General features: G+C 37.1%; 1 protein-coding gene across 1 annotated transcript in view; it reads left to right on the top strand.

The window, feature by feature from the left end:
* Positions 1 to 677: 677 nt before the first annotated feature.
* bard1 (BRCA1 associated RING domain 1) overlaps positions 678 to 24,660 on the top strand; it is a 29,983-nt gene continuing 6,000 nt past the window's right edge. The window contains exons 1-9 of the mRNA XM_088353224.1: positions 678 to 865; positions 1,043 to 1,099; positions 4,396 to 4,544; positions 7,049 to 8,046; positions 8,971 to 9,051; positions 9,906 to 10,078; positions 15,503 to 15,620; positions 15,692 to 15,824; positions 19,249 to 19,347. Coding sequence (XP_088209350.1) covers positions 774 to 865; positions 1,043 to 1,099; positions 4,396 to 4,544; positions 7,049 to 8,046; positions 8,971 to 9,051; positions 9,906 to 10,078; positions 15,503 to 15,620; positions 15,692 to 15,824; positions 19,249 to 19,347 — 1,900 coding nt within the window. The 5' untranslated portion in view covers positions 678 to 773. The remainder of the gene's footprint in view (positions 866 to 1,042; positions 1,100 to 4,395; positions 4,545 to 7,048; positions 8,047 to 8,970; positions 9,052 to 9,905; positions 10,079 to 15,502; positions 15,621 to 15,691; positions 15,825 to 19,248; positions 19,348 to 24,660) is intronic.

The raw sequence follows: 24,660 nt of genomic DNA on the forward strand, positions 1-24,660 counted from the left end.
CAAGCATTTTTTATGTATATGGTGTATTTATATTTATTACACAAGTTTTTGTGCAATTGAGAAATACATCTACCGCCACTGCCAAGTACACAGTCATGACTCATTTAAACCCATGCACAATGGCAACCCTACGTGTTTCAGTTATAAAACCAAGAGTTTTTGAGTTAATAACAAATAAAAGATTCCAAACAAACTTAACCACAATGTATATTAAGCAGGCTTGGGTAGGGTTACTTTAACTTGATTACTTTCAATTACTTTTGGATTACTCCAATACCAAATATGCTAATAAAAGACAAAATAAACTAAATATGAATACATTTATGACTCACAACAAGTGGTAAGCTTTCTCTCCTGGCTTTGATCTCCGGCAAAATTGACATAAAATGCGACAGAAACAAAATGAAAATAAATCCAAACAGCTTGCCAACATCATTTTTGCCGTTCCATGTGTTCCGTTACTCCCCAAGCCTGCACAAAAGTTAGTCATTTTATTCATACAGTATTTAGTTTCTTTTGTCTTTTATTAGCATATTTGGTATTGGAGTAAACCAAAAGTAATTGAAAGTAATCCAGTTAAAGCAACCCTACCCAACCCTGATATTAAGCCGCAAATAAAAACGGAATAAATTTTGCCCATGCACCGGATGTACGTCACCCAAATACAAAAATGTGACGTCACTTCAACTGGCGGGAGATGCGACCCGCAGCCAGGAAGTTAATACCTCCTTTTTTTGTTTGTTTTTCTAACATTTTGATTCGATTTGGAAGTTATGGACCCTCTCAATACGGATCAAAAAAACGACTGGAGGAACACAAAAGAGGCGCTTCACAACTTTCGACGTCTGTTACTTTGTTCTAAATGGTAACTCGTTGCTTGTCCATACGGCGTTGACAACTCAGTATAAAATATACATCAGTTTCTACGTGTTGCTAACTAAACCTGCAATGAGCTAGCAAAGCTTTGATTCACATTAAAACGTCATTGTGTTGAAATGGAGATGTGTGACGTGAGTTCACTTGTTGTTTTCTTCCAATCCAGCTCCCAGTTACTGAAAGATCCCATTTGTCTCGGAACATGTGAACATGTTTTGTGCAGGTAAGGTTTCTAACATCCCTAACAATATAACTTATGTTAAGTTAAGTCCGTTAAGTCATGTTTATTTGTATAGCCCTTAATCACAAAGAGTCTCAAGGGTCTGCACCACGGATTATTGCAAACCACAGACTATTATTGCACCATCCCCTGATCTAAAACCTACATGAGGGCAAATAATACACAGATATTGTAAACATATAATATAGGTGATTCATATGCTATAGAATAAAAGGGTGTTTTAAGCTTAAATTAAAACATTTCCACTGAGATTGCAGATCGAATCTCAGGAGGAAGAGCATTCCACAGCACCGGGGCCCAAATGGAGAATGCTCTCTATATCTTCAAAAACGTATATTATTGTATTTTTTAGTGATTCGTGCAAAGGCTACCAGTTTCTTATGCAGTTACAGTGGAACATCGGTTCTCCACCATAATCTATTCCAGAACCCTGTTCGAGAACCAAATTCAATTTTCCTATTAAAAATAATGTAAATCCTTTTAATCCGTTCCAACACCCTGAATGTTTATTGTAAACATAAAGCTAACCCAGGCTAATCGTACGTTTGCGTTATCGTAATCTTCCGTAAGAAAGATTACGCTAACATGAACGTGTAAAAATAAAATAATCAGGTCGTTTACAAGTCATTTAGCACCCGGGTCTCTACAACAAGTGGCTAGTGCTTCATTGGAAAGGGGGCTCCGTTCCAACACCCTGAATTTTGGGCTCAGTTCCAACATCCTGAATGTTCAACGTAATCATAAAGCTAACCCAGGCTAATCGTACGTTCGCGTTATCATAATCTTCCGTACGAAAGATTACGGTAACATGAACGTGTAAAAATTTAAAAAAGGATGAAGAAAAGAATTATGAATAGGATTTCTTACCTTTGTGGTGGTCAGCAGAAGGCGCAGTTAGACGGTGGGGAGAGGGATGGAGGAGGAAGGAAAATTATTGTTCTCTTTTCTCTTAAAATACCAATCTAATGACACTTGCTTCTGCCTTCTTTTTAGCACTTTTATAAAGTGACTCATGACAGTGTCATTATAGTCATTTATGACCCTGGTGGCTGAAGCTTTATCGGGGTGGTGGAGTTCGACTGTTTTTCATTTATGAAAATCATCAAAAGTTTTTCAACCTCTTCCAAAACGTGCGGCCGTTGCTTGCTCATAGCACTATCTCCCTTAGCCACATCACTCGATTTCACAGCCACCTTATTCTTTAGTATCGTACTGATCGTAGATTTAGCCATGCTGTATTCCCTAGCAATATCGGAAACTCGCACACCTCTTTCATATTTAGCTATTTAGCTATGTCTTTCTTAAAGGCAATAATTGTACGAACAACTTCTTTTTTCACATGTCCTGCTTGCACCGACTTTCTTCGGAGGCATAGTTAGGGGCTAAAACACTTCGTTCACCGATATTAAAAACGAAAGCAAAAAGAGGCAAGTGCGCACGTGATAACAGTTGGTCACGAGGGGTGGGGGCAATCTACACGATCTACACCCGTACGCCGCTCAGTATCGCACCCTAGCGTACGCACTCCTCCATTACCGGCGTTCGAACTCCGTTTTTTTGACCGAACAGCGAAGCAAGAATTTCTCAAAATGTTTGGTCGAACTCCGATTTGTTTGAACTGAGAGGCGTTCGAAAACCGAGGTTCCACTGTAGTTGGAATATTTGAATGCGTTACTGCTTTTAGTCATGATCGCATGACTTGACTCATATTCTTTTTATTATTCCAGTCATAATTCGTAAGTCATAATTTCTTCATTCATTCAATAATAATGAATTCCCTTTGAGGTGTTGTGAAAGGATAGTGGGATTGTGGACGCGTTCTTAAGGATGGGCTGGGCACCCGTATGATGCGGCAGGGGTAAACCAGTAAAAGCTGTCGGGCCCTGCTGTTGAACAAAAGAGTGTGTTGTGTCACCCTCACCCGAGTGACATGGCCACTTTCTGGTGTCCCGTTTTATCCGGAGGTACGAAAGCATGACCAACTTAGGTGCCGAGGTGCCTAACTTGTTTGGGTGTTTGGGCAATTGGGTTGGCCATGGTCCAAAAATTCTTGTGTGTTTTTTGCTTTTTTTCCTCTTTATTTTCTTTGTTATTGTATGTGTTTGTCTTGCTGTCGGTCACCCCTCTTGAGGGATATAACCAAGGTGGATAGATAGATACATTTATTCATTTATTTTGTTTTAAATATTTGGGTTCTCAGTTATAACAGCCTTGTTTAATTTTGTACCCTAAAAACTGGCTCTTCAAATCAGTTCCTGCTAGAATTGGTTTCGACTCCTTGATTTGGCAAATGTTCACTTCAGCTCTCTCAGGGTGAAGTGGAAATTTTACAGTTGCTGTATACTTCAGGTTTTTTTTCATATCTGTTTTTTCCCCGTGATGGCCCTCCCTCCACGTACAAACAGGCAAAGTAAAAAAATACCCTCCTTATTCAATTTCTAGAATAACACCTTAACATGTTATTACTGTTTTTTACTATGTTATTACTAAGTTGTATTTAAGTGGCATTAACATAAGCTTAGTAAACCACTAATAGATCTGCCTTTTATAAGGGCATTCATTAATTAATACATATTAGGCTAGTTTTGAATACTTTGGAATAAATGGATCATATATAAAAATACACTAATCTTGATAGTTTTCTCATACAAATCAGAAACCAAATTTACAAAAAAATCACAACGACCCACCACTGGTCAGCTATTTCCAGGCCTTGGGTTGCATGCTACTACTTTATGAAACGTAAGTTATTTCTAAAAACACACATTTTTAGGTTTTTTTTTTTCTGTAAAAAAAAGCCCGATATACTCAATTAAATATGGTTCTTGATGAGTTATTGAATGCTCAAACAATGTTTTTGAAATCTCATGAAATTACCCTGCCCGAAAGTCCCAGAGTAGTTTTTGAAATGCACAAAGTATCGCAATGACTTCAATGTGCTCTGTGTGTATTCACATTTGCATGTTGATTTAATGGAATGCTAACTTTGTTAAATTGAAGGATCCCAGGTACATATGCTGTAGTGGAAGCAATTGCACATTTATGTAAAATTACCCCGAGATGTGAGCGTTAGGGAGGTAACGAACAGTGACACAATTTTCTCATGCACACAAAAATGCAGGTGTTGTCTTTTGAATCGGGAGTTTGTATTCTAATCATCACTGTATGCATGTTTGGATGTAGCGTCTTTACAAAGCATGCCTTTACAAGCTCGCGTTTTTGTATTTATTAAGCATGTCTTATGCAGAAACTGTTTCCTTAAAAAAATCTATTTTTAGATCTTGTGCAGGTGCACAGGCAGGTGATGGCTGTGTAGTTTGTCACAGCCCTGCCTGGGTGAAAGACATCAAAATCAACAGGCAACTCAGCAGTATTATACCGCTCTTCTGTGACTTGGAGTCAGTTTTAAACCCTGATGGACTACCAGGTAAGCAATACTCCGCTGTGGGACCAATTCCCCAAAATAAATCTTCTTTTGGTTTTTGTTCTTAGTCACTGTATCCCAAAATGTACATTATGAGGCTGCGTGTGGGGGTAGTTTCCTGACTTTCCAGTGGCTTCACACTAATGATTGTAATTAAAAATGTAATCAGTAATGGTTGCATTTGCACTCGGGCTGCGTGGCAAGCATATAAACTAGTCAGTATTTGTTTTTGTTTTGTTTTTTCACTCAGAAAAGTTGTGGATAGGCCTGTGCAATATACTGTAGTCGGAAAATAAATCCTCAATTTCACGTCAGTTCGAAAAAAATGTGATTTGAATTGATTTTATACAATATCCCGTAGGATACACATTTAGCCAATGCGGGTTAGCTAAAATCAGGGTAATGTGATCAAAACTCTCTTGTTTTAGTTAAAAGCATTGCTGTAGCATTTTGTATTAGCTGAAGGCTCTTGATGCGAGACTTGTAGAGACCGGAGAGTAGTATGATACAGTAATGGAGACTGGAGGTAACAAACGCATGAATTTTAATCTCCGCATTAGACTAGGGGAACTTTTGAGCAATGTTGCGGGGATGGAATAAAGCTTCTCAAGTAATATTCTTAACTGGAAGCACAGTTTAGGGTCAAATGTTACACTTGGATTTTTGACTGAGTCACTCTGGGTGATATTACATCTGTCAAAGTTCAGAGCAGTGTTTGAGAACAAGTCACGGCGTTTAGATGGACAAATAATTAACATTTCGGTCTTTTCACGGTTGAGGCACAAGAAGTTTAGTGACATATTTTTATCTTCGTGAGGCAGGTCTCCAAATTTCCACAATTTAGTGGGGCAGATTCCTTCATTGGAAGATACACTTGAGTGTCATCTGCATAGCAATGGAAACTGATATTATACTTGCAAATACTATCACCTAACTGAAGCATATAAATGCTGAAAAGACGGGGACCAAGTACAGAGCCCTGGGGAATGCTATAGGTAACACTAAAAAGCTTAACGGTCATTTCACCATATCTAACACAATGCGTCCTATCCAAGAGATAAGACCAGAACCAGGAGAGGACAGTTCTAGAGAGACCAATTTTTCAAGCCAAGTAAGATATTATGGTCCACAGTGTCTAAGGCAGCACTGAGGTCCAGGAGCAGCAGCAGCAGCAACAGGGATGAAGTGCCAGAGTCCATTGCCAGGAGAAAGATCCTTGGTTACCGTAACCAGGACCATATCAGTATAGTGATTAGCCCGGAATACTGACTGCATAAATTCAAAAAGATTATTCTCGGTCATAAAATCATTCAGCTGCTGTGCCCCACCTTTTTAAGTACTTAAAAAAGAAACGGTAGGTTGACACAGCTCTGTAATGACTTAGGCTTTCCGGGTCATGGTTGGGTCGTGTAAGTATAGTTTTCTGACCGCGGACTTGAAAGACACTGGAACAACACCTGGGGACATGCATATGAAATGAAATGATCTGCATTTATATAGCGCTTTTCAAGTCAATGACTTCCCAAAGCGCTTTACAATGTGCTCCACATTTCCCAATAGCGGCCTTGCAGCCATGTAAGGCGCTAACCTGCTTATTGGGGGTATTAGGGTTCAGTGTCTTACCCAAGGACACTTCGACATGTAACACGGACGAGCCGGGATTCGAACTGGGATCCCTTGATCCCAAGACGAGCGCTCTACCTTTATTTTTTGCATTATATGTTATTCATGTCATTATTTAATTCTATACACGTATATTGCACATTTTCTATATGCTATTTTGTTATTTTAATGTTTTCATCCAGGTTACCGGTGGTTCGAAACACATTAACATCTGTTTATATTCCCTGTTTTATGGCAATTTCACTTTACGATCCCCACTTTAAAACTGATTCATGTCCTATGAGGAGGGTCTAATGTAACTGATTGCAAATAAGTTTTGATGGATGGTTAATATTAATAACTGGTGCAACAACATCTACCCTGTGCTTTTGACTAATTCTCTTAAACTCCACAACAAACTAATTAGTACCTTCTTACTGTTCTAAGTAAAATTAATTAATTAGAATTGATTTGGTTAGCTGATCAGCTCTTGCTGTGTTTATGTGTCCGACTTGTCTGCCCTTAAAGCTTATGGTGAGTTTGTGGGATTTAAAGTATTCTGAAGTTCAATGTATTGTTTAAATTTAAGTTTACTTAGCAGCTTCACCATGGATTTTGTTCAGAGACTTGACATTGGCAAGTTAAAGCATTACAGATTTTTAAGTTAATTTGAGTTTGAGCTTTAATTTTAACTGTTAATTTCAACAGTTACTGAAATAGTTAAACATTTTGCTGATTTCCAGCCATGAAATATACAACTTGGTTAGGACTTTTAATGTGGTATCAAAATGAAAACAAAGTGGAATGATATATATATATATTTTTTTTTTTTAAAGTAAATTAGTATAATAAATAATATATAATAATATAATAAGTAAATTTTTTGTTAATTTGTCATTGCACAGACTCCGCCAGTGTAATCTCGCCTCCAAACGAGGGGGCTGCCTTAAAACACAAGAAGAACTTCAAGATCTGGCTCAGCCCTCGGAGCCGTAAAATGCGTTGCGTGGTGGAAAAAGCTCCAAAAGTCTTACCAGAAATTGAGTCTTTCCGAAAATCGGCAAAACCTCAGCCCTCTGCTCTAGCGGCTAAACTCCGTGACCTTACAGTTTTCAACTTCACTTCTTCCTCTCAAGACTCTGGTTCCAACTCTCCAACGTCCAGCAATAGGCGGCAGAAAAGAAAGAGGAAGCCAAATGAAAAAAACTTTGGCAACAAAAAAAAGAAAACGTGTGAACCTTTTGGGAGACCGATTCAACTGATGGATAAAAGGAAGCTGGATGCCATAAACAAGCAATGGAACCTTATTGACGATCAACCTCCTGAATCAGAATCCGACGTAAAAAACAAAAAGTCTAATAAAACGGTTACCTTTGCCAGCCCCGATGTCGTGACAGCCTATATAGAACCCAGAGCTGTGCCTGGCACCAGCAATCAACGCACGAGCCCAACTCCACTTTGTCCAAACGGTTCAGACAGTATTCAAGCCACACTACCCCCTTTTGATACCAATCCTAGAAAAATGCCGGAAAAAAAAGCCGCACTTTCTCCGCAGCGATCTCCAAAACAGCAGAGTTCGACGGGAGCTGTCCCCAGCACGGAGACAACCCCTAAAAGGCCGACGGCTTCACCGGGAAGCTGTCGGAAGTCGTTGGGGCACGTGTCTCCCACTACCACCAATTCTCCCGCTGCCACCAATTCTTCCTCTACCCCTTATTCTCCATCTTTGCCTACCCTGAGGGGTAGGAGGACGTCTAAGGAAGATGGAGGAGGGATTTCGCCTGTTCAGATTACGCCGGGTAGAAAATCTCGTGTTTCTGCAGGTTGCTCAAACACAGGAAGTCCGAGTGTTGGCAAGAAGAACCACAAAGGAGAAAGCCCGCTGCATATAGCTGCTATAAAGGTTGTTTTCTTTTTTTATTTTATGTGTGTTTAATTGTTTGTGTGTTTAATTGGATGTCATTTAATTGTATCAGTTACCAGTATTGAGCGCATTACTAAAACAAAACAAAAAAAAGTTATTTCCCCCCAGACACCAAAAGTAGCGCGTTGGTCTGAAAGTAACTAATTGCAAATTACCGTATATACTCCTAGAGAAGCCAACAACCTAAAACTGTTTTAAAATAACCACATAATAAAATAAATGGAGGAAAATGTCTACACCAACCTCTGGAAGCAGTGAATTCCTTCTTATTTCTTGGCTTGTGCAATCTTGAGAGCTTGCAAACAAACACTTAGCTGAGACACTACATATTCATTTTGTCTCTGGGCTTCAAACCACTCTAAGGCGTTTGATTTGTTTCTCCAGGCATGGTGTATTGCAAAAACAATTTTACAAATCAAAAGACCACAGCACACTAGTACCGTAAATCTCGTGTCCTCACGTTTGCGCTATTGATTTCCTGTTAAGTTTGTTGTTTCTGTATAATCCACTTTTCTGATTATCTGTTTTAGAGGTAAGATCTTGGGCCCAATTTCGGGCTTGCTTATCAAATCAGGTTAATTTGTCAGGTTTGGACTGCTTCGGGTTTATATACCCGCTACTCTGGTTGGCTCAGGCTAAGATTATTTAGGCTCCATCTTCTAATCTATATATAAAATCGCAGAATAATGTTGAAACGCACCAAGAAGTAACGACAGTAAAGTTACACAACTTTATAAACTCATTACAGTACCCATTACTGAAATGTTATGCATTCCAGGAACAAGTTCCTTTGTCACAGGTTAGTCCTGACGTTGGTTCCATTGCATTTCCTTTATATTAGCTTTTTAACATATTGGTTTTTTATTTGTTCTCAATCTGGTTGTATTATGTGTCATTTCTCAGGGGGATGTTGAGGGTGTCAAAGAACTACTGGACCAGGGAGCTGACCCTAACCTGAAGGATAATGCGGGATGGACACCTCTGGCAAGTCCATTAACCTGCATAAATTAAGACATACAGCCGCCGCTATTTTCATCATATTATGGAGTAAAGTGTTTAAAAATGTAACTTAGCTAGACTTTTTACGCAACTAGTTTTCCTGATTTTGCTGGTAGATCAGTTATTTTTGTTTTACCAAAAATTATGCAAGTAATATCTTTGTTATAATTTCAGGTAGGGGTAGTATAAGAAAAAAATACACCTCTTAAAGGGAGTGTGTATTATTTGACCACTAGATGTTGCCGTAGTGATGTATTGTGTAGTGCAACCCAATACGAGTGCTAAAAAACGCAAGGGAGAATACAAACTTTTGAGACTCAAAGTGACCCAAATTCAGCGTTTGTTCTTCTAATGTTTTAGCCCAGCTTTTTGCGAGTTTTTTTTTTTATTTTTATTTTTTTTTGGTACCTCTAGCAGCCAGGCTGCAGACAATGATGTTGTATTTCTTTAAGTGTGTTCTTGACCATATACTACAAGGAAGCACTAAATAATACACACTGTAAAATGATCACATGGTTTTGGTCATTATTTAAATTTATTTATTTTTATCAGCAAAATAATTCTAAACACGGTAACACATTTTTATTTTTATTTTAACAATAAATATTACTGTTTTATTTCTTATATATTTTAAAAAACAAAATCCATAAAGTTTCGTTATATTCGTACCATTTTTAGGTATTTTTTCACGTCAGGTCAAGTCATGTTTATTTGTATAGCCCTTAATCACAAAGAGTCTGCATAAATTCTAATTAATCATACACATTCCGTATTGTTTTCACACAAGGCGTTTGCTTAGTCAAGAATCACACTTTTCCGTCTGTTTTTTTTAATTTCAGCATGAGGCATGCAACCTCGGCCATCTGGCCGTGGTGGAGACGCTGTTATCGAGGGGAGCCCTCTTAAACACTCCCGGCTATGAAAATGACTCCCCACTTCATGATGCCGTGCGAAATGAGCACATAGCGGTTGTCAAATTGCTACTCCGGTCTGGAGCCTCACAAAGTGTGCTGTAAGTTCTCTCTTTTTTTATAAGGGCAGTTTTTTTCTTTTGCCACTATAGGTAGAAATAAAGGTCCTATTATATTGCAAGTATGAGTCACTGGCAGGCAATTTTCAGGAGACGAATAAGGTGATTTCTTTCTTTAGAAACAAAGGGTTTTACTGCATGTGGCTGGTTCAGTAAAAAGACCAAACACATAAGGGCTGAGCCCCCGCTTGTTTCACCCGGGCACTAAGGCCTAAATTCCCTGTAAATGCCACATAAATTGAGTTATTTTACTTGTTAAACAAAGGTCAGTGAAGCTCCTTCTAATTTCAACATAGAATCCTTTGAACAGAGAAGTGAAATAAAGTTTGAAGGATTTTCAAAAAGTGTCCAATAATTACTTAATGGTGGTAACTTCAAAATATTTTCCTAGCTGCCGCCATCTTCTGGCTGAAATCATCATTGCAGCTTCTTTTGGTGAAATTATTTGGCGCCGCTCAAGTAAACTCCTCCATTTTCATCTTTTTTTGGGGTATCGGTGGGCATTTAGACTGTATTTGAAACCGTCCTTTTCTTACTTTCATCATTTTCATTGTAGAAAAAAACACCACAATGCTGTAGAAATCCCTCCCCGCCTCCTTTCCTCTTCTGTAATGTGCTTTGTGGCCAAAACCCCCAAACAATATATTGATGATCTTTGAACTCTGTTGGGCACTGTTATCGTGTACTTAATAAAAGAAAATATGTAAATTTTAACTTATTAGGGACACATTAAACTTAGCACCCCTCTTTTAAACAAAAATAGGCAAGTGAATACATTTGGGGACCCTTGTTTTATTGATTTGAATACCTTTAGCACCAATTATTGTAACACAAAATTTGTTTGATAAGCTCACTGGTCAATCATAAGACAGTTCACTTCAGGTGCCCAGTTGCAAGTTGTTCTTGTCTTTGCATCATGTCTGAAGACTTGCGACAGGTGTCTCAAAACAACTTTCAAATGATTTTTTTGTAGTTAGCCAGCCAGAATAGGTAAAACATTTGGGTGATGGGTGTGGCAAGAAGCAAAAAAAAAAAACTGATCAATTTTTTGGGAAATGCCTATATATAGTCTCAAACCTGATATCTTGGCAATACATGAGGAAAAAAGATGGCGTCGGCCTATCAAATTCTTATTTGCATTTAAATACACATGTTATACCAAATTTTAAATGTACTGTATTTACAGATGGACCATTTCATCTAATTGGTTTTGAAACACTCATAATTAAGACAAAGTAATTTAATATATATATATATATATATATATATATATATATGATATAAATTTGATGATATGCATTGAAAATTTCCAAATGAAATAGGGATAGTTCATCAAATTTGATTAACATCTTGATAAATGGAATGAGTGATAAAAATATCTTGTACATATAAATGTAGCCAGCTACCCTAATGTTATTTTTATATCATTATATAATTACAATTTTCATTTGGTGGGCTGTGTTAAAAGAGCTGACTGTATTTGGTCCCCGGAGCGTAGTTTGCTTAATTCCAGTATTGGGTAAGTTAAAAAAAAGCTAGATGGAAGATTTCAACTGTCAGTTTCCACTGTAAGAAACATAGTGAGGAAAGCGAAGTCCAAAGGCACTGTTCTAGTTAAGGCCAGAAGTCGAACGCCAAGAAAAACCTCGGATGAGTTAAAGCTAAATCACTTTTTAAATATCACTGTGGTTGCTTGCTATATGATATATTGAAGTAAAACTGCTGATCCGAACAATCAATGATTTATAAAGCAAAATCTTGCAAATGATCATTGTTTCCCAAAGTTTTTCATACGACTGTATGATATACTGCGTTTATATGTGTATAACGCGCATGTATAATTTTTTATTGAAAATGTGTTTACAATTTTTCACTTTTTTTTTATAGCTCAAGCTAAGCATTCTAAATGACAAATGTTGTTGAATGCGTGCGGCCATGTTTGGAATCATTTAAAAACAAGGTTAATAATAGACCCAAATAAACATGAAATTTACAATATTTATTGAATGTCTTTCAAAGTCCGTATCATTATCGTATACCTCGATGTGTTTCCCTCGTCGGTTTTTTTTTTTGCATTCATTTATATCCTTCAGGAGAAATCTCCATCATTTGTCTCTGGTTCTATGACTAAAAATAGTGTGCTAATGAGGGACAATCTAATGCACTTTCGTATGTCGACTATATTACTGGTGATTTAGTGGTTAGGATTCTGTGCTCTCACTGCTTCGACCTGGGTTTGTTCCTGTTGCATCTATTGTTTCGTGATCGTGATCAGTGTTTTGACCGATCAATCATTGCACAACATAGTAATATACTACCGTAAAACCTTGTGTATGGCGCGCACCCAAACTTTGTGAATGTTTCTTTAGACACTAATAATTACGGTATAGATTGAAATCAAGGGGTACAGTCAACTGTCTTTTTCCTCTATTATAAGACTCAATGGAGTGTTTTTTTTTCCAAGTAAACAATGTTGATCAGGATCTTTTTGAAGTAACTTTGGAATATGACTGTTCTAGTTAAGCATGATGATCTGAAGGGTGGCTCATTACTAAGATGCATTACCATCACTGTGTTCCTTCCTGCAGCCCTGTGTACAATCAATGCGCACTCGTCATCTGCTGTCGTCTCCCTGGCTTTTTATCCGTCTCATCGCTTTGATGAGCCTCGTACATTTTCCGTACTGTAGCGTGCGGCTTCTTTGTCGTAACCTGAAATGGAACAAATGAATCCATGTTCGTGCAAGATGAATTCAATCCATGCCTTTTCCAACGCCTCCTCTAGCACACGCATGCAGTCCAAAGAGGCATTTGAAGACATCTGCCAATGCAATCTCTAATGGAGGCTTTGGCATGCAGCTTTGCTTTTGTAAATATGTTGCTGCGGACATTGACTGTGCTTTTTTGCGGTCCAGTTAAAGGAGCAAATGGGCTGTGCGCTTGGTCGGTATTCATGAGAAAACCCGACGAATAGAAAAGACCCCCGCTTTGAATGTTTTCAGCTTTGCCGCCTGAAATCTTTTCCGTTTAGAGTTGCTCTTTGTCTTAAGTGTTTCCTTCACGGCGTTTTCCGTTTTTTTTGTGATGTCTCTGGTGCATCTGCTATCATTTTCTCCTTCTGAGTTGGACAAGTGCTGCTACAGAAGCACTTATTGCATCCTCTTGCTTGTATTTCGGAGCGCCAGCTTGAGAAAGATTGTTCTTGACTGCCTCCGTTTTTCTACTCCAGTTTTGGCGAGCAGCTGCTGCACAGTCAGAGTGTGTAGGTTAACACGTGTGTTTCCAAAAATTTCTAAAAGCAAAGAAAGACGGCAAGTGATTATTTTAATGGACCAGTAGGCTATTTACCGTAAATTCCAAATAGGGCTGTCACAATTAGGAATTTCAGGAGACGATTGTCACATAATTTAGATAGATGAATAATTTTTTCCCTACTGCATTACATGTTACTATAATAATATAAGCTTAATATTAAATAAACTGTACATCTCAATAAAGAATAGCCATTTAATCGTCGAGTAAGTCAAGTAAAAAAATAATACAGGAAAATTATAAGTAACTTAAAATTCTGTTTCTTTTAATACAACCAATTGACAAGCTGAATTGCCTTTCTTTCTTTGCAGACTAGCTTGACAAATTAATAGATCTGACAGGGAACGCGATATTATGCCCATCGTAGTTACGGTATCCATGTGTCAAATAGGGCAGCTGAAACAACAGGAGTGTGACCCTTTACACGCTATTCCTGATGGTATAGCCGTATCATTTTTTGCTTATTATGCAAACCTATTCTAATAGACAGTAAAAAAGGTTCTCATTTATTATATACAAAGTTATATTCATGGCATCAAGGTGTGCAAAAATGCTGTTAACCTTGTGATGTTTGCATCTATGAAAAAGTCTTCAGCCCCGTACCAAATGTGAAAGTTGTTTGTGAATATGAAATAGACTATCTATCTACCTTGGTCATATCCCTCAAGAGGGGTGACCGACAGCAAGACACACATATACAATAACAAAGAAAATAAAAGGGAGATAAATAGCGGGAAAAAAAACACACAAAAATTTGTGGACCATGGCCAACCCAATTGCCCAAACACCCAAACAAGTTAGGCGTCTCGGCACCCAAGTTGGTCATGCTTTCGTCCCTCCAGATGAAATGGGACAGCAAGGCATGAAATAGACGAATATGTCATGTTAGCGACAGCCCTAATTCCGGATTTGAGACAACACCTGATTAAAAGCCGCGTGCTTAAATTTAAGGAGAGCTCCGTCCTTAGCTGCATCGTTTTTGGTTGTTCTCCGTTCCGTTTACGCCACGCGTTTGCAGATCACGTGATCATTCAAGATGGCGATTATAAAGTAAGGCACATATTTACTACTGCGCCAGAAGAAAATTTGAATGAAGCATAAGTCACATAAAATGTGAGCCCTATATTTCTAGATGACAATTCCAGGGCAACTGCAGTGTGTAGAATAATGCCAGACAGATATGTCTTTTGTCTGGCATAAAAATCTCTCACCTTTAGGAGAAATTCACTGTTTTGAGCTCAAAAAGAGTGACCTAAGTGAATTGCATAGATCCGAGGAGAACATGTTTTGAGGGCGGGTAGGGGGATTTCGTTATTTTCCAGGGTGAATCTGGCGTAAGAGGTGATACCCTTTAATGATAATCAGTGTAGTTCCCATGGGCAGCAGTACTGTATTTATATGTGTGTAACGCCCATTAGATTTGATCTCATTATCACATTTTTCTTCACAGTATAAGAGACAAATATTAAATAATGGAGGAAAAGGAAAATCGTCCTGTAGGATATGAACAAACAAAAAAAAAACACAAAGAGGGAAACAACTCTTTGCTGTATCTGATGATTACTTGGACTTTTAAGAACAAGAAATCAGTAAATTGTATGTTGGTATTGTGTTAATAGTTGTCAATAAATTATTTGAATTATGGCTGCATGTATTCAACAATGTTTGTCACATTAAATGTTTGGTTTGAGCTAAGTCAGACAAAATTTTATACAGATTTTTAGTCAAAAATCAGCGGTGCACTTTATACTCAAATACGGTATTTCCTCCATGCCCTTCTCACTGTTTGAAGACCTGACCAATTGCCACGCTTGTTATTTTTGTCCTTGGTGGTTACAGTAAAAAACCAAATTGCATTAGTTTGTCATCATTCCTCAAGGTTTAAACTAAACTTTAGCAACCTGACAATGCCAATGACGTGGAACGCAAAGTAAAGCATCTTTGATAGTCCCAGGTTTTAAAGTGTGGCAAAAAAGGAAGCGGCTTGTAATCTGGAATTTACTGTTTTTTTTTCCCTATTCAATTTTTCGTAGACATTCGTGCTTAATCCTTTAATCTATTATTTTGTATGTGATACTCAAAATCATCTACTCAGTAATCTTCATGGCAAGCTGCCTGCAGACTACGCCGCAAGTCAGGAAATGCTGGAGGTCTTCCAGGAAGCCTCTACGGATGCCAGCACGTCATTTAGCAGCCCATCCAGTCTTTCTGCGGTATGTCAGGTGTTTTTTTTTTCTTGCAGTAAAATCCTTTAAAATAATAGAATTCAAAACTGTTTGCATAGATGGGCCATTTTCTGAAGCAAGAAGAAATCGTCCTGTTTGTGTCGAGTAATCTGTCGCAAAATAACCAGCAGGAGGTTGCCAAGCTAAATCGGCTTTTGAACGGAAAGATAACAGACACCTTTACATTTTCAGGTAGTGTCTTTTTCTGCATGACTGTAACAATTTTTATTTTTGTCCCATCCTACAAATGTTATGTATACACCAATACATGTTTTCTGTAATCTGCAAAACAGATTTCCGGACTGGGATTATATTTTATTAATAGTATTGCAAGGGTCTTTAGAGTGGTATGGATTTTAACAGTTCATTCAAATGAACTGGAAAAAATAGACGACCTGAGTCACGGTATTGTGAAGGCTGTATTTTTGACAAAAAAAAACCACAAAAGTAATCGAGCTATTACATTTATAATCTGATGTATTTATTTCTCCAATTTGGTAGTTTATTTAGCGGTGATTTTTCCTGGATAGCTTTGGAAACTCGTTTGAACATTATTTAAAAAATGCACACAACAAATGTGAATACTACACAAAAATATCCCCACTTTGTTCACTTTAAGTATTTTTTACTTGCTTTTATCATTATGTTAACCTACAATTTTAACAATGGACACTATTTAGCAGATGGATGATAATTTCAGTATTTTTCTTGTTTAAAAGAATGGCCTATTTGGCTAATTTCAATGATTATTTTTCTTATTTCTCATAGAAACATTAACAATTCATTATATTGTAGAAACGCATACAAATATAAACAAGACTGTTTCAGAAAATTATATTTTGAAGTTCCTTATTCTGTGTAGCAAATATTAGAACAAAAGCGTCATAAATTTTGAGATTATTAACAAATCAAATGAAATATTGAAAGTTTTTTTGTTTTAACATTGCAAATTATGCCGAAACCTTAAATACCCATCCTCAAAATATTAGAAAATCATAAATAAGTATAACAATAGGCCAAAAGCCATAATAAGCAATATTAAATGTTTCAGTTGATATGTTAACTATGTAATGAATCCACAATTTGACATTAATGGTTTTATTGGTGGTGTCTATTTAATTGCTCTTGAGTCTCACAAAACTCAATGGAAAACACTGCTCAATATGATTAACCGAGATTCTTTAAAAGTCTTAAAATGCATTATATTCATTATTCTAAAAATAAGGCCTTGATTAGTGTTGAAATGTCTTGAATCCAATTTTCAAAAGTCTTTAAAATGTGAACACTTTAAAATTTAGATTTGTTTGAACTAAAAAAGTTCACTGTCTTTTTTTAATAATTCTCTGATTTACTTACGTGGCAACATCGGGTTACCCGAACTACGGAACTATTAAAACGGCGATGTGGTTTCAGTCGGGCTTTTCAGCACAGACACATGTTTTAGGTCTAACATACACAATACTCACAGAAACTTCAGACGGATCTTGGGAAAGAGTACATTTAATTAGTAGTGACTGTCTGACAAACGTTATTCGCCATGGCTAAAAGCTGTGCCAGGCATTGTGTACTCGGCACAATGTATAGTGTGCAAGAAATATTTGTGTTTTTTTTTGTTTCGTTTGTTTCAATTGTGGGGTTTTTTCTTGTCAACTTGGTCTTAAATTTGATTTTAAAAGGCAATAAAAAGTATTGAATTGAATTTGCCTTAAGCTGTGGGAACCCTGATTAAGTACTCAGGAAAAAAATAGAACCTAAATGCACTTTTATTATGAAATAGAAAATTGCATCAAAATTGTGCAGCCCTATTATGATCAGGGATCAGAATTTTCCGCGGATCCGCGGATTTCCGCTGTTTTTGAACCCCAAAGGTCATTCCCGTAAATCGTCTATATTCGATGAGAAAATATTTTTGGGGGGGTGAGGTATGATACGTGACTGTTTCATCACCCCAAGTTAGCATTTAGACCATTGGTCGATAGGTTCGCTGATAACCAATCAGCGGAGCTTTTGTTCAGAGCATTGGCTTTCTCAAACATGGCGCTCCTTCCGGTCCTTTCAAACGGTGAAATGAGTGTTTGAAAAAGTAAATATGAAAATACTAAGAAAAGAAGACGAGGCTTTTGTCTCCGAGATTGATAAAGGAATCAAGAATAAATTTAAGTGGTCATGGCTGGAGAAGACTGTCACAGTAAACGTTAAAATCGGCGCAAAGATCGAGGAAGTTACAGAAACTTTGAGCCAGTTCATCGCAAAGTGTGATGTTCCAGGGAAAGCAAAGTGTCTATACTGTGCCGATCTGATCAATTATGGTACGCGAGGTTGTGTGGCACTGATCGATCATGCTAAAATGAACAAGCACAAAGCAAAAATAGCTTGCCGGCGATCAAATTATGCACTCGGATCCGCATTTAAAATCGGCAGCCACCGGTTCAACATTATTGGCCGTTTCAAATCCTTCCACTTCAAATACTAGCAGCAGTCAACCACTGGTTCCCCTGTGTGACAGAAAATCCCAATCTGAGGTATTTATAAATCTATTTATTTATGAAATGATTTTATCTTTTGTGTTTATACAATATTTAGAACAGGATAAACAAAATTTAAAATTTGTTATAAACATGATTAAAATAGATTATTTTGTATCATCATGATCATGTTCAATATTACGAATGCTTTTAATGTCAATATATTATTATTTTTTTAATTTATATATATATATATATATATATATATATAATACATGGTTTCTGTTTTGTTGGATTTAATTCATTCTAGTGCAATTTTCACATAGCAAATAAGATAAATGCTGTTGACTTCAGGGGGGTTTCGCCCCCCTGAGCCCCCCACCGGGCTCCGCCCTGGACCCTGGCTATTTCAGCTGAAAAGGAAAATCTCCATTCTGATCCCTGTATGATGTACTTTATTCACTTCCAGGCCAGGAAAAATATTTCCATATAGCTGTTATTGATAGTAAATGTGTGTTTACCTTTGATCTTATAGTTCTTGATTAATTATGATTACCAAAATATCATTTCAAGCAAGTTTTACAAATGGTTTCTTGCATGTTGGGAGTAATTTAAGTGTGACAGCTACCTTCATCACCTGACCACATTGATGGTGTGAGGCACACAAAACAAAGTGTTAAACCTTTTAAAGACTTTTTACAAGTTGCCCAAAAACAACTCGCCTATTACCGTAAAGGATTTTCCCTTCGATTAGAAAGTTATAATTCAACAGCAAGTGCAGAGAATAAAAGGTTTTGCCCTGTGGGTGTAATTGGTTTGGTTTCACCATCAGCATTGCTGATGTGAGGAGTACAAGCAATAAGCTTGAGTTAAAATTTGGACTGCCCTCTAATCACATTTTCTGATTGCCTTCAGGCAGTCTTGTAAATCATTTAGACTGAGAGAGGTAATTTGGAACCTAAAACAATGCAAGTTTTCTTGCGAGAAGTTGTAGGTTGTAAATAAGAATCTAAGCAGTAAGTCAGAAGAAAATATGACCCCGTTTAAGGTAATTAATACAGCGTTTGTTGCTTGTGGTATTGCATCAACATTTATAACATCCATTTGCTAGTTTACTGTTATGGTCTTTTATGTATGTTGTTCTCTCCTAGTGAGTCACGTGGTGGTGCCAGAAGAACCGATGGTGGGAACTCACTGTCAATCCACCCTCCTTGGACTTCTGTCAGGCTGCTGGGTTGTCAAATACACCTGTAAGTGAAAATGTATTGACAGTATTGATATTTGGAAGATCATGATCGTGACCAAGTTGCAACAAAACTCAGCTTAACTATCGAAAAATATAATGAATTACTTCACTTTTGGTAACATGTTTTGGGGAAGAAAATTGGAAGTAAGAGTTTACCTGAGTGCTTTAATAATGCTAGACTAGAATAGAATAGAAGTTATTGTCACTGTAACATGTCAAATGCACATTAAGTGCCATCCTGAAACCGAATGAAACCAAACCAAATGTAAATAAACATGTGTACTTTGTAGCCAAGAGTTAGCTCAAGGTAGTAAAAGACTATTAAATAGCATAATGCGTCAACTTACAACAATTACAAAATTATCTTGAAATTACAGTAGCCCTCCCCAGGATATGACATTAACCTGTTCTTAGGTGGGGATCGTAAAGTGAAATTATCATATGGCGGGGGATGCAAACCTATGGTAAATGGCTAATGCGTTCCAAACCCAAAACTTCCCCTTGGAAAGATTGTCATGCCCTTAGAAGACTTTGTTGCATTATTCATCTCCTTATTCTTAATAATCGTCCCAATCATTAATAGTCCCTGGGAAGGGTATTGATGGGTGTGCTTTCGTTGTAATTGTTAACAATTGGAAGCTTCCTTTCTATGGTTATTATGTATCTGCAATTCTTAGGACCATTACCTGAAAAAACTAAAGTTTGTTACTTGATATTCTGTACTAAACAAAGCGAGGAAAAGTGGGCATTGTAGGTGGACACTTAGCCAATGGTATATCAGCATCTTTGTGATGCCATGACATAAACCAATCTAGGCTTGAAACACACTTATATTTTATAGCTATTAATGACCTATCTTTAATGTTGACAATATCTGTATAATTTGCTATTGCAACATCGGTTGCAGCCTGGAAATGGGATTACCTCATGTGCGGTCCCTTTTCAAGGTTTCTTCATTTTCTCATATTGAGGTTTTTGAGTTTTTCCTTACCTTCATGTAGGTTTTAGATCAGAGGATGGTGTAAGAGTCATTCCTAAGACTTAAAAAGTGGTCGGCGGCGCCCTCTGTTGGCTGCGGCTGCATCGGCTCGCTACAACGGGTCAGGTGCAATCGACATTTCGTTCTGTGTACATTGTTACACAGAATGACAATACAAGGAAATTATTATTATTATTATTATTATTATAATAATACTCAGTAGATTGCAATAATCTTTGGTCTGTGCAGCCCTTTAAGGCTTTTTGTGATTAAGGGCTATACAAATAAACATGACAGGCCAATAGCAGACAGGCAACTTGGGCAACTTACACATAGGCAAGAACAGCAAAAGGTTTTCTTTTGTACGTTTTTGGGTGCGCAAAAGTTACCCGGGCAGTGACATAATTTAAAATGAAGAAAAGGAGAAAAAAAAAACACAATTTTAAAAGTATACAGAAACCGCTTTACAAAGTGATTTTCTTTCAATAATATATTTTAATGACTTATTTAAAGGGGACAATGTGTATTATTTGACTACTAGATATCACTGCACGGTGTAGTGCAACCGAAAACAAGCTCAAAGAGGTTTGAGGGTACCCGTAACAGCGAGATGGCATACAATTATTTCAGTTTCTCTAGATGAGGCTTGTAAGATGGATAATAAATGCAAATCTCTTGACATATGAGTGTATAAAACATGCACATTTATATAATAAACCATTTTGTATTTAAAACCAATAGTTTTTTAACCACTAGGAAGCGCTGTATAATACACACTGTCCTTTTAAGACACATGTAATGTGCACTAAATATTGGCCTGATGTGTATAAGTTATCTTTAGAAGTATCTGTAAGAAGTCAGTTTCCGTTGTCGGCATACTTTTATTTTTTTCATGCTGGCCCATGTGTTTACAAACCATAACACATACTTGTCTACGGGCAAAGTTCCAGAATATTCAGCATCGGGGCATTAATTGACTGAGCACTGTGTCAGCTTCGTGTGTTGAGGTATCGCAATAGAATCAAAAAGGCGCAAACGGAGCTTGGCCTGAAGGACAGCAGGGCATGGCACTGCAGGTGGCGATGACAGCTCCACTGTCTTATGCGAGGACAAAAACAGATAGCATGTCACCCTGACTGTCATCAGGGAGACGAGCTTTGCTGGGTGCTCAGCCCGTGGGAATGAAAAATAGGTTTTTTTCCTCCTCCTGGCACATCGTCTTGAATTAGGTGTCACATATAAGATGACACGTTTGTAGAAAAAGACTGGCCAGGCTACTTGAAACAGGGACAGTTACGAAATTTTAAACGCTTAGAATCATTCCCTTTTTCCTAACTTTTAGGCCAGTGCAGGGACAATAAACAGGGTGCTTGAAAGCCTTAAAAGAGCTTAAATTTTATGTTGTGTTTGATAAGATCAGATATTTCTTGAATATTGGGTGAAGTACTTGTAAATGCTTGAAATTGTTGCCATGTTTTTCAACAAGTGTGTTTAAAAATGACACTGCTTTCTGGTAGCTTCGCTTTGCCATTTGCATTTCTTCATCCCTTGTGATTAACGACAGTTGGCATTAGTTTGTATGGCATTGTCTAATGAAGCATCATCGCCCCCTATGGTTTGCGCCCATGAGGACAAGTGCATGCTACACCTAAACTGGGCACTACGATATGTGCAATGGTTTTGTATCAATGATTGACATTTATTATGGGCCATGCATAAAAATAAGGTAGCTTTTTCCCAGTTGAATTGTAATGGAAAGAGCTTCCTGCAACTGAAATTTTAAGCCACATATAACTGTCCTTTTACCCACCACATTTACGAATAGAGGTTTATCCTAAAAAAAATTTAGACACGTGTTCGGATCCACAAATATATTCGTGAAATTACTCAAGATCTAAAAATAATATGATTTGATAAATGGACAAGAGAGATTAAAATTCACATATGTAATTAGTTATATTTATGGATCTGCAAAATACACGACTTCTTTTTAAAATGGAGAAATTGACGATGAAAAAGTTGTATGAACTCTGAAAAAGGGACACACAAGAAATTATAAATGCTAGGAATAGTTCTCTTGTTCATTACTTTAGGGGCAGAGCAATGACAATAAATACAGCTTTGACGTTTATAGCCGTCAATGGCACCGAATGAAATGATCTTAGTGTACCTGTCCAGTTTTATAGAGGCAATCGGTAAAACAAATGTGTTAAAAGAATTTCGATGTCAACACCCTCAGGGGTGTTGTGTTCTCGCAATGTGCCACTGTCAGTCAATGTCGAAGTCAGACTTGTTGATGAGACCATGGCACATCAACAAGTCAAGACGATGTACCTGAAGATTTATTGGAGGAAATAGTCACACGTCCAGGAAAAATATATAATATATTTTGGAGTTGTAAAGTTTTTCTGAAATGTTTTTTTCGTGTCGAAATTGAAAGTTGAAGCCAGAATGCAAACATGACTGAACTGATTTGTATCTTATAATCAAAAGTAACTTAAGGGGAAAGTGTATTATACATCGCCTCCTAGTGGTAAAATCGTAATTCATAAAAAAAACCTACTTCAAATACTGTAAGAAGCAAAAATACAGTACATTAATTTTTCTATAAACGTATACATTTCTTTAAATTCTCATGTTAAAAAATATGTACTTATTTGGCACAACATAAGCCTTACCTAAAGGGAGCTGACATAATTGTCCTCCATCTTGCTGTTGTAAGTTCCCCAAAACTTTGAAAAGGCACACACACACAAAAATTAAAAGCAAAATGGTTGCACTACACCAAGAGTCTCCAACCTTTTTCAAGCTGAGGGCTACTTTTTGTTACTCATTAGCTCCTAAGGTCACCTAGTTTGATATGTATTTCTAAAACAACTTATCATGTTGTCACTATGTTATTACCTAGTTAGTTATTGGGAGTAGGTTTAAATAGACTCAGTAAACTACTATAATATATACTACCAGAAAATAACAATAATCCAGCACTAGTTAGCTATTTTCAGAACAGGTCCATCAAAACCTCAGCAGCCCTTGGGGGAAACCCTCGTGCCCACGGGCACCACGTTGGAGACCCCAGACTACACAATACGGGTCAAATAATACAAACTGTCCCTTAGGAGGTATAATTTTCACAATGAACCATAAGCGTCAAAGCATTGCATGGATTTGCGGTTCCTTCAAAGACTATACTCACAGTTGGAACTTTGAATTATTAAATTAAAAAAACGCTGCCATTTGATTTCAGTTGTATTATTTATGTTTGACGTCCAAGTTTTTTCAATGAGATGGATTATGTTCAATTTGGATATTGGGTTCTGAATTACTGTTATAATTTATAAAACTGTCTTTTAGGGTTATAATTTAAATTACTACCCTGAAAATTGTGTAATTGGCCTGTTCTGTATGGGGTTTAGATTTGAATTGAATTGTTTTCTCCCATTACTATTACATTATACATCGAAAATGTAGTGTATAGTCTGCAATCCTGTTATTGTTCATGTTAAGTAGAAAGACATAAGTGATCCTGATGAAATATCACAATTTAGTCTCGCTAACCATAATATGCCAAAATGCTAATCACTCCAGAGCATCAAGTTCTATTATCTAGAATAATTAACTCTTAGCGTGTTTCTTCTCAGTGAGACGAGCAAAATGAGTGCTAAGCGTGTAGTCATTCATATGCATAATGTGAAAATGGGTCATAACATTATCTGATCGTGTGCGTTTGAGATTAGCTCAGGCTCAAAGAGGCTCTTGTAGCTCAAAAATAGAAATAATTGTGGAAACTTGCATATTTCAATGAAGTGTGCCAGGGTACACGAGTGTGCGGCAGGAAAATACCCAATTTATCTTGGAAAAAAAACAAAGTGACTAATGTTCATCTATATCAGTAAGTGGCAGCACATTCCTTTGTTCTTTTCATATCTGCTCATGGAGTAGTCCAGGAACATATATTCTATAAGTTGTTTTTAATGATGCTGTTAAAGATTGCACTACAAAAAATAAATCGGATCAAATATATTTTTTGCACATACTTTTAATTACTGTAATTTCTCGACTAGGAGTCGTATGGTAAAAAAATATATAAACATACATAATTCGCACATGACTATAAGCCGCATGTGCCCACGTTATATTTACAACGGAATATGGTGCACGCATACCTTTTCTGGAGAATGGAGAAGTGGTTAGGAATCGAGCATTAACCTCAGCCCCAGATGAAAGATTCAAAAGAAGCAATATGTAAACGTACATTCAAAGCATTGTGGAAACAGGAGTTCACGTGGCTTGTAGCAGACGACGCAACACAAACATTGCATGAATGAAGATGAGTAA

The sequence above is a fragment of the Urocampus carinirostris genome, chromosome 14, assembly GCF_059441175.1.
Source record: "Urocampus carinirostris isolate Australia breed hairy pipefish chromosome 14, RoL_Ucar_1.0, whole genome shotgun sequence".
In the NCBI taxonomy this organism is placed as follows: domain Eukaryota; kingdom Metazoa; phylum Chordata; class Actinopteri; order Syngnathiformes; family Syngnathidae; genus Urocampus; species Urocampus carinirostris.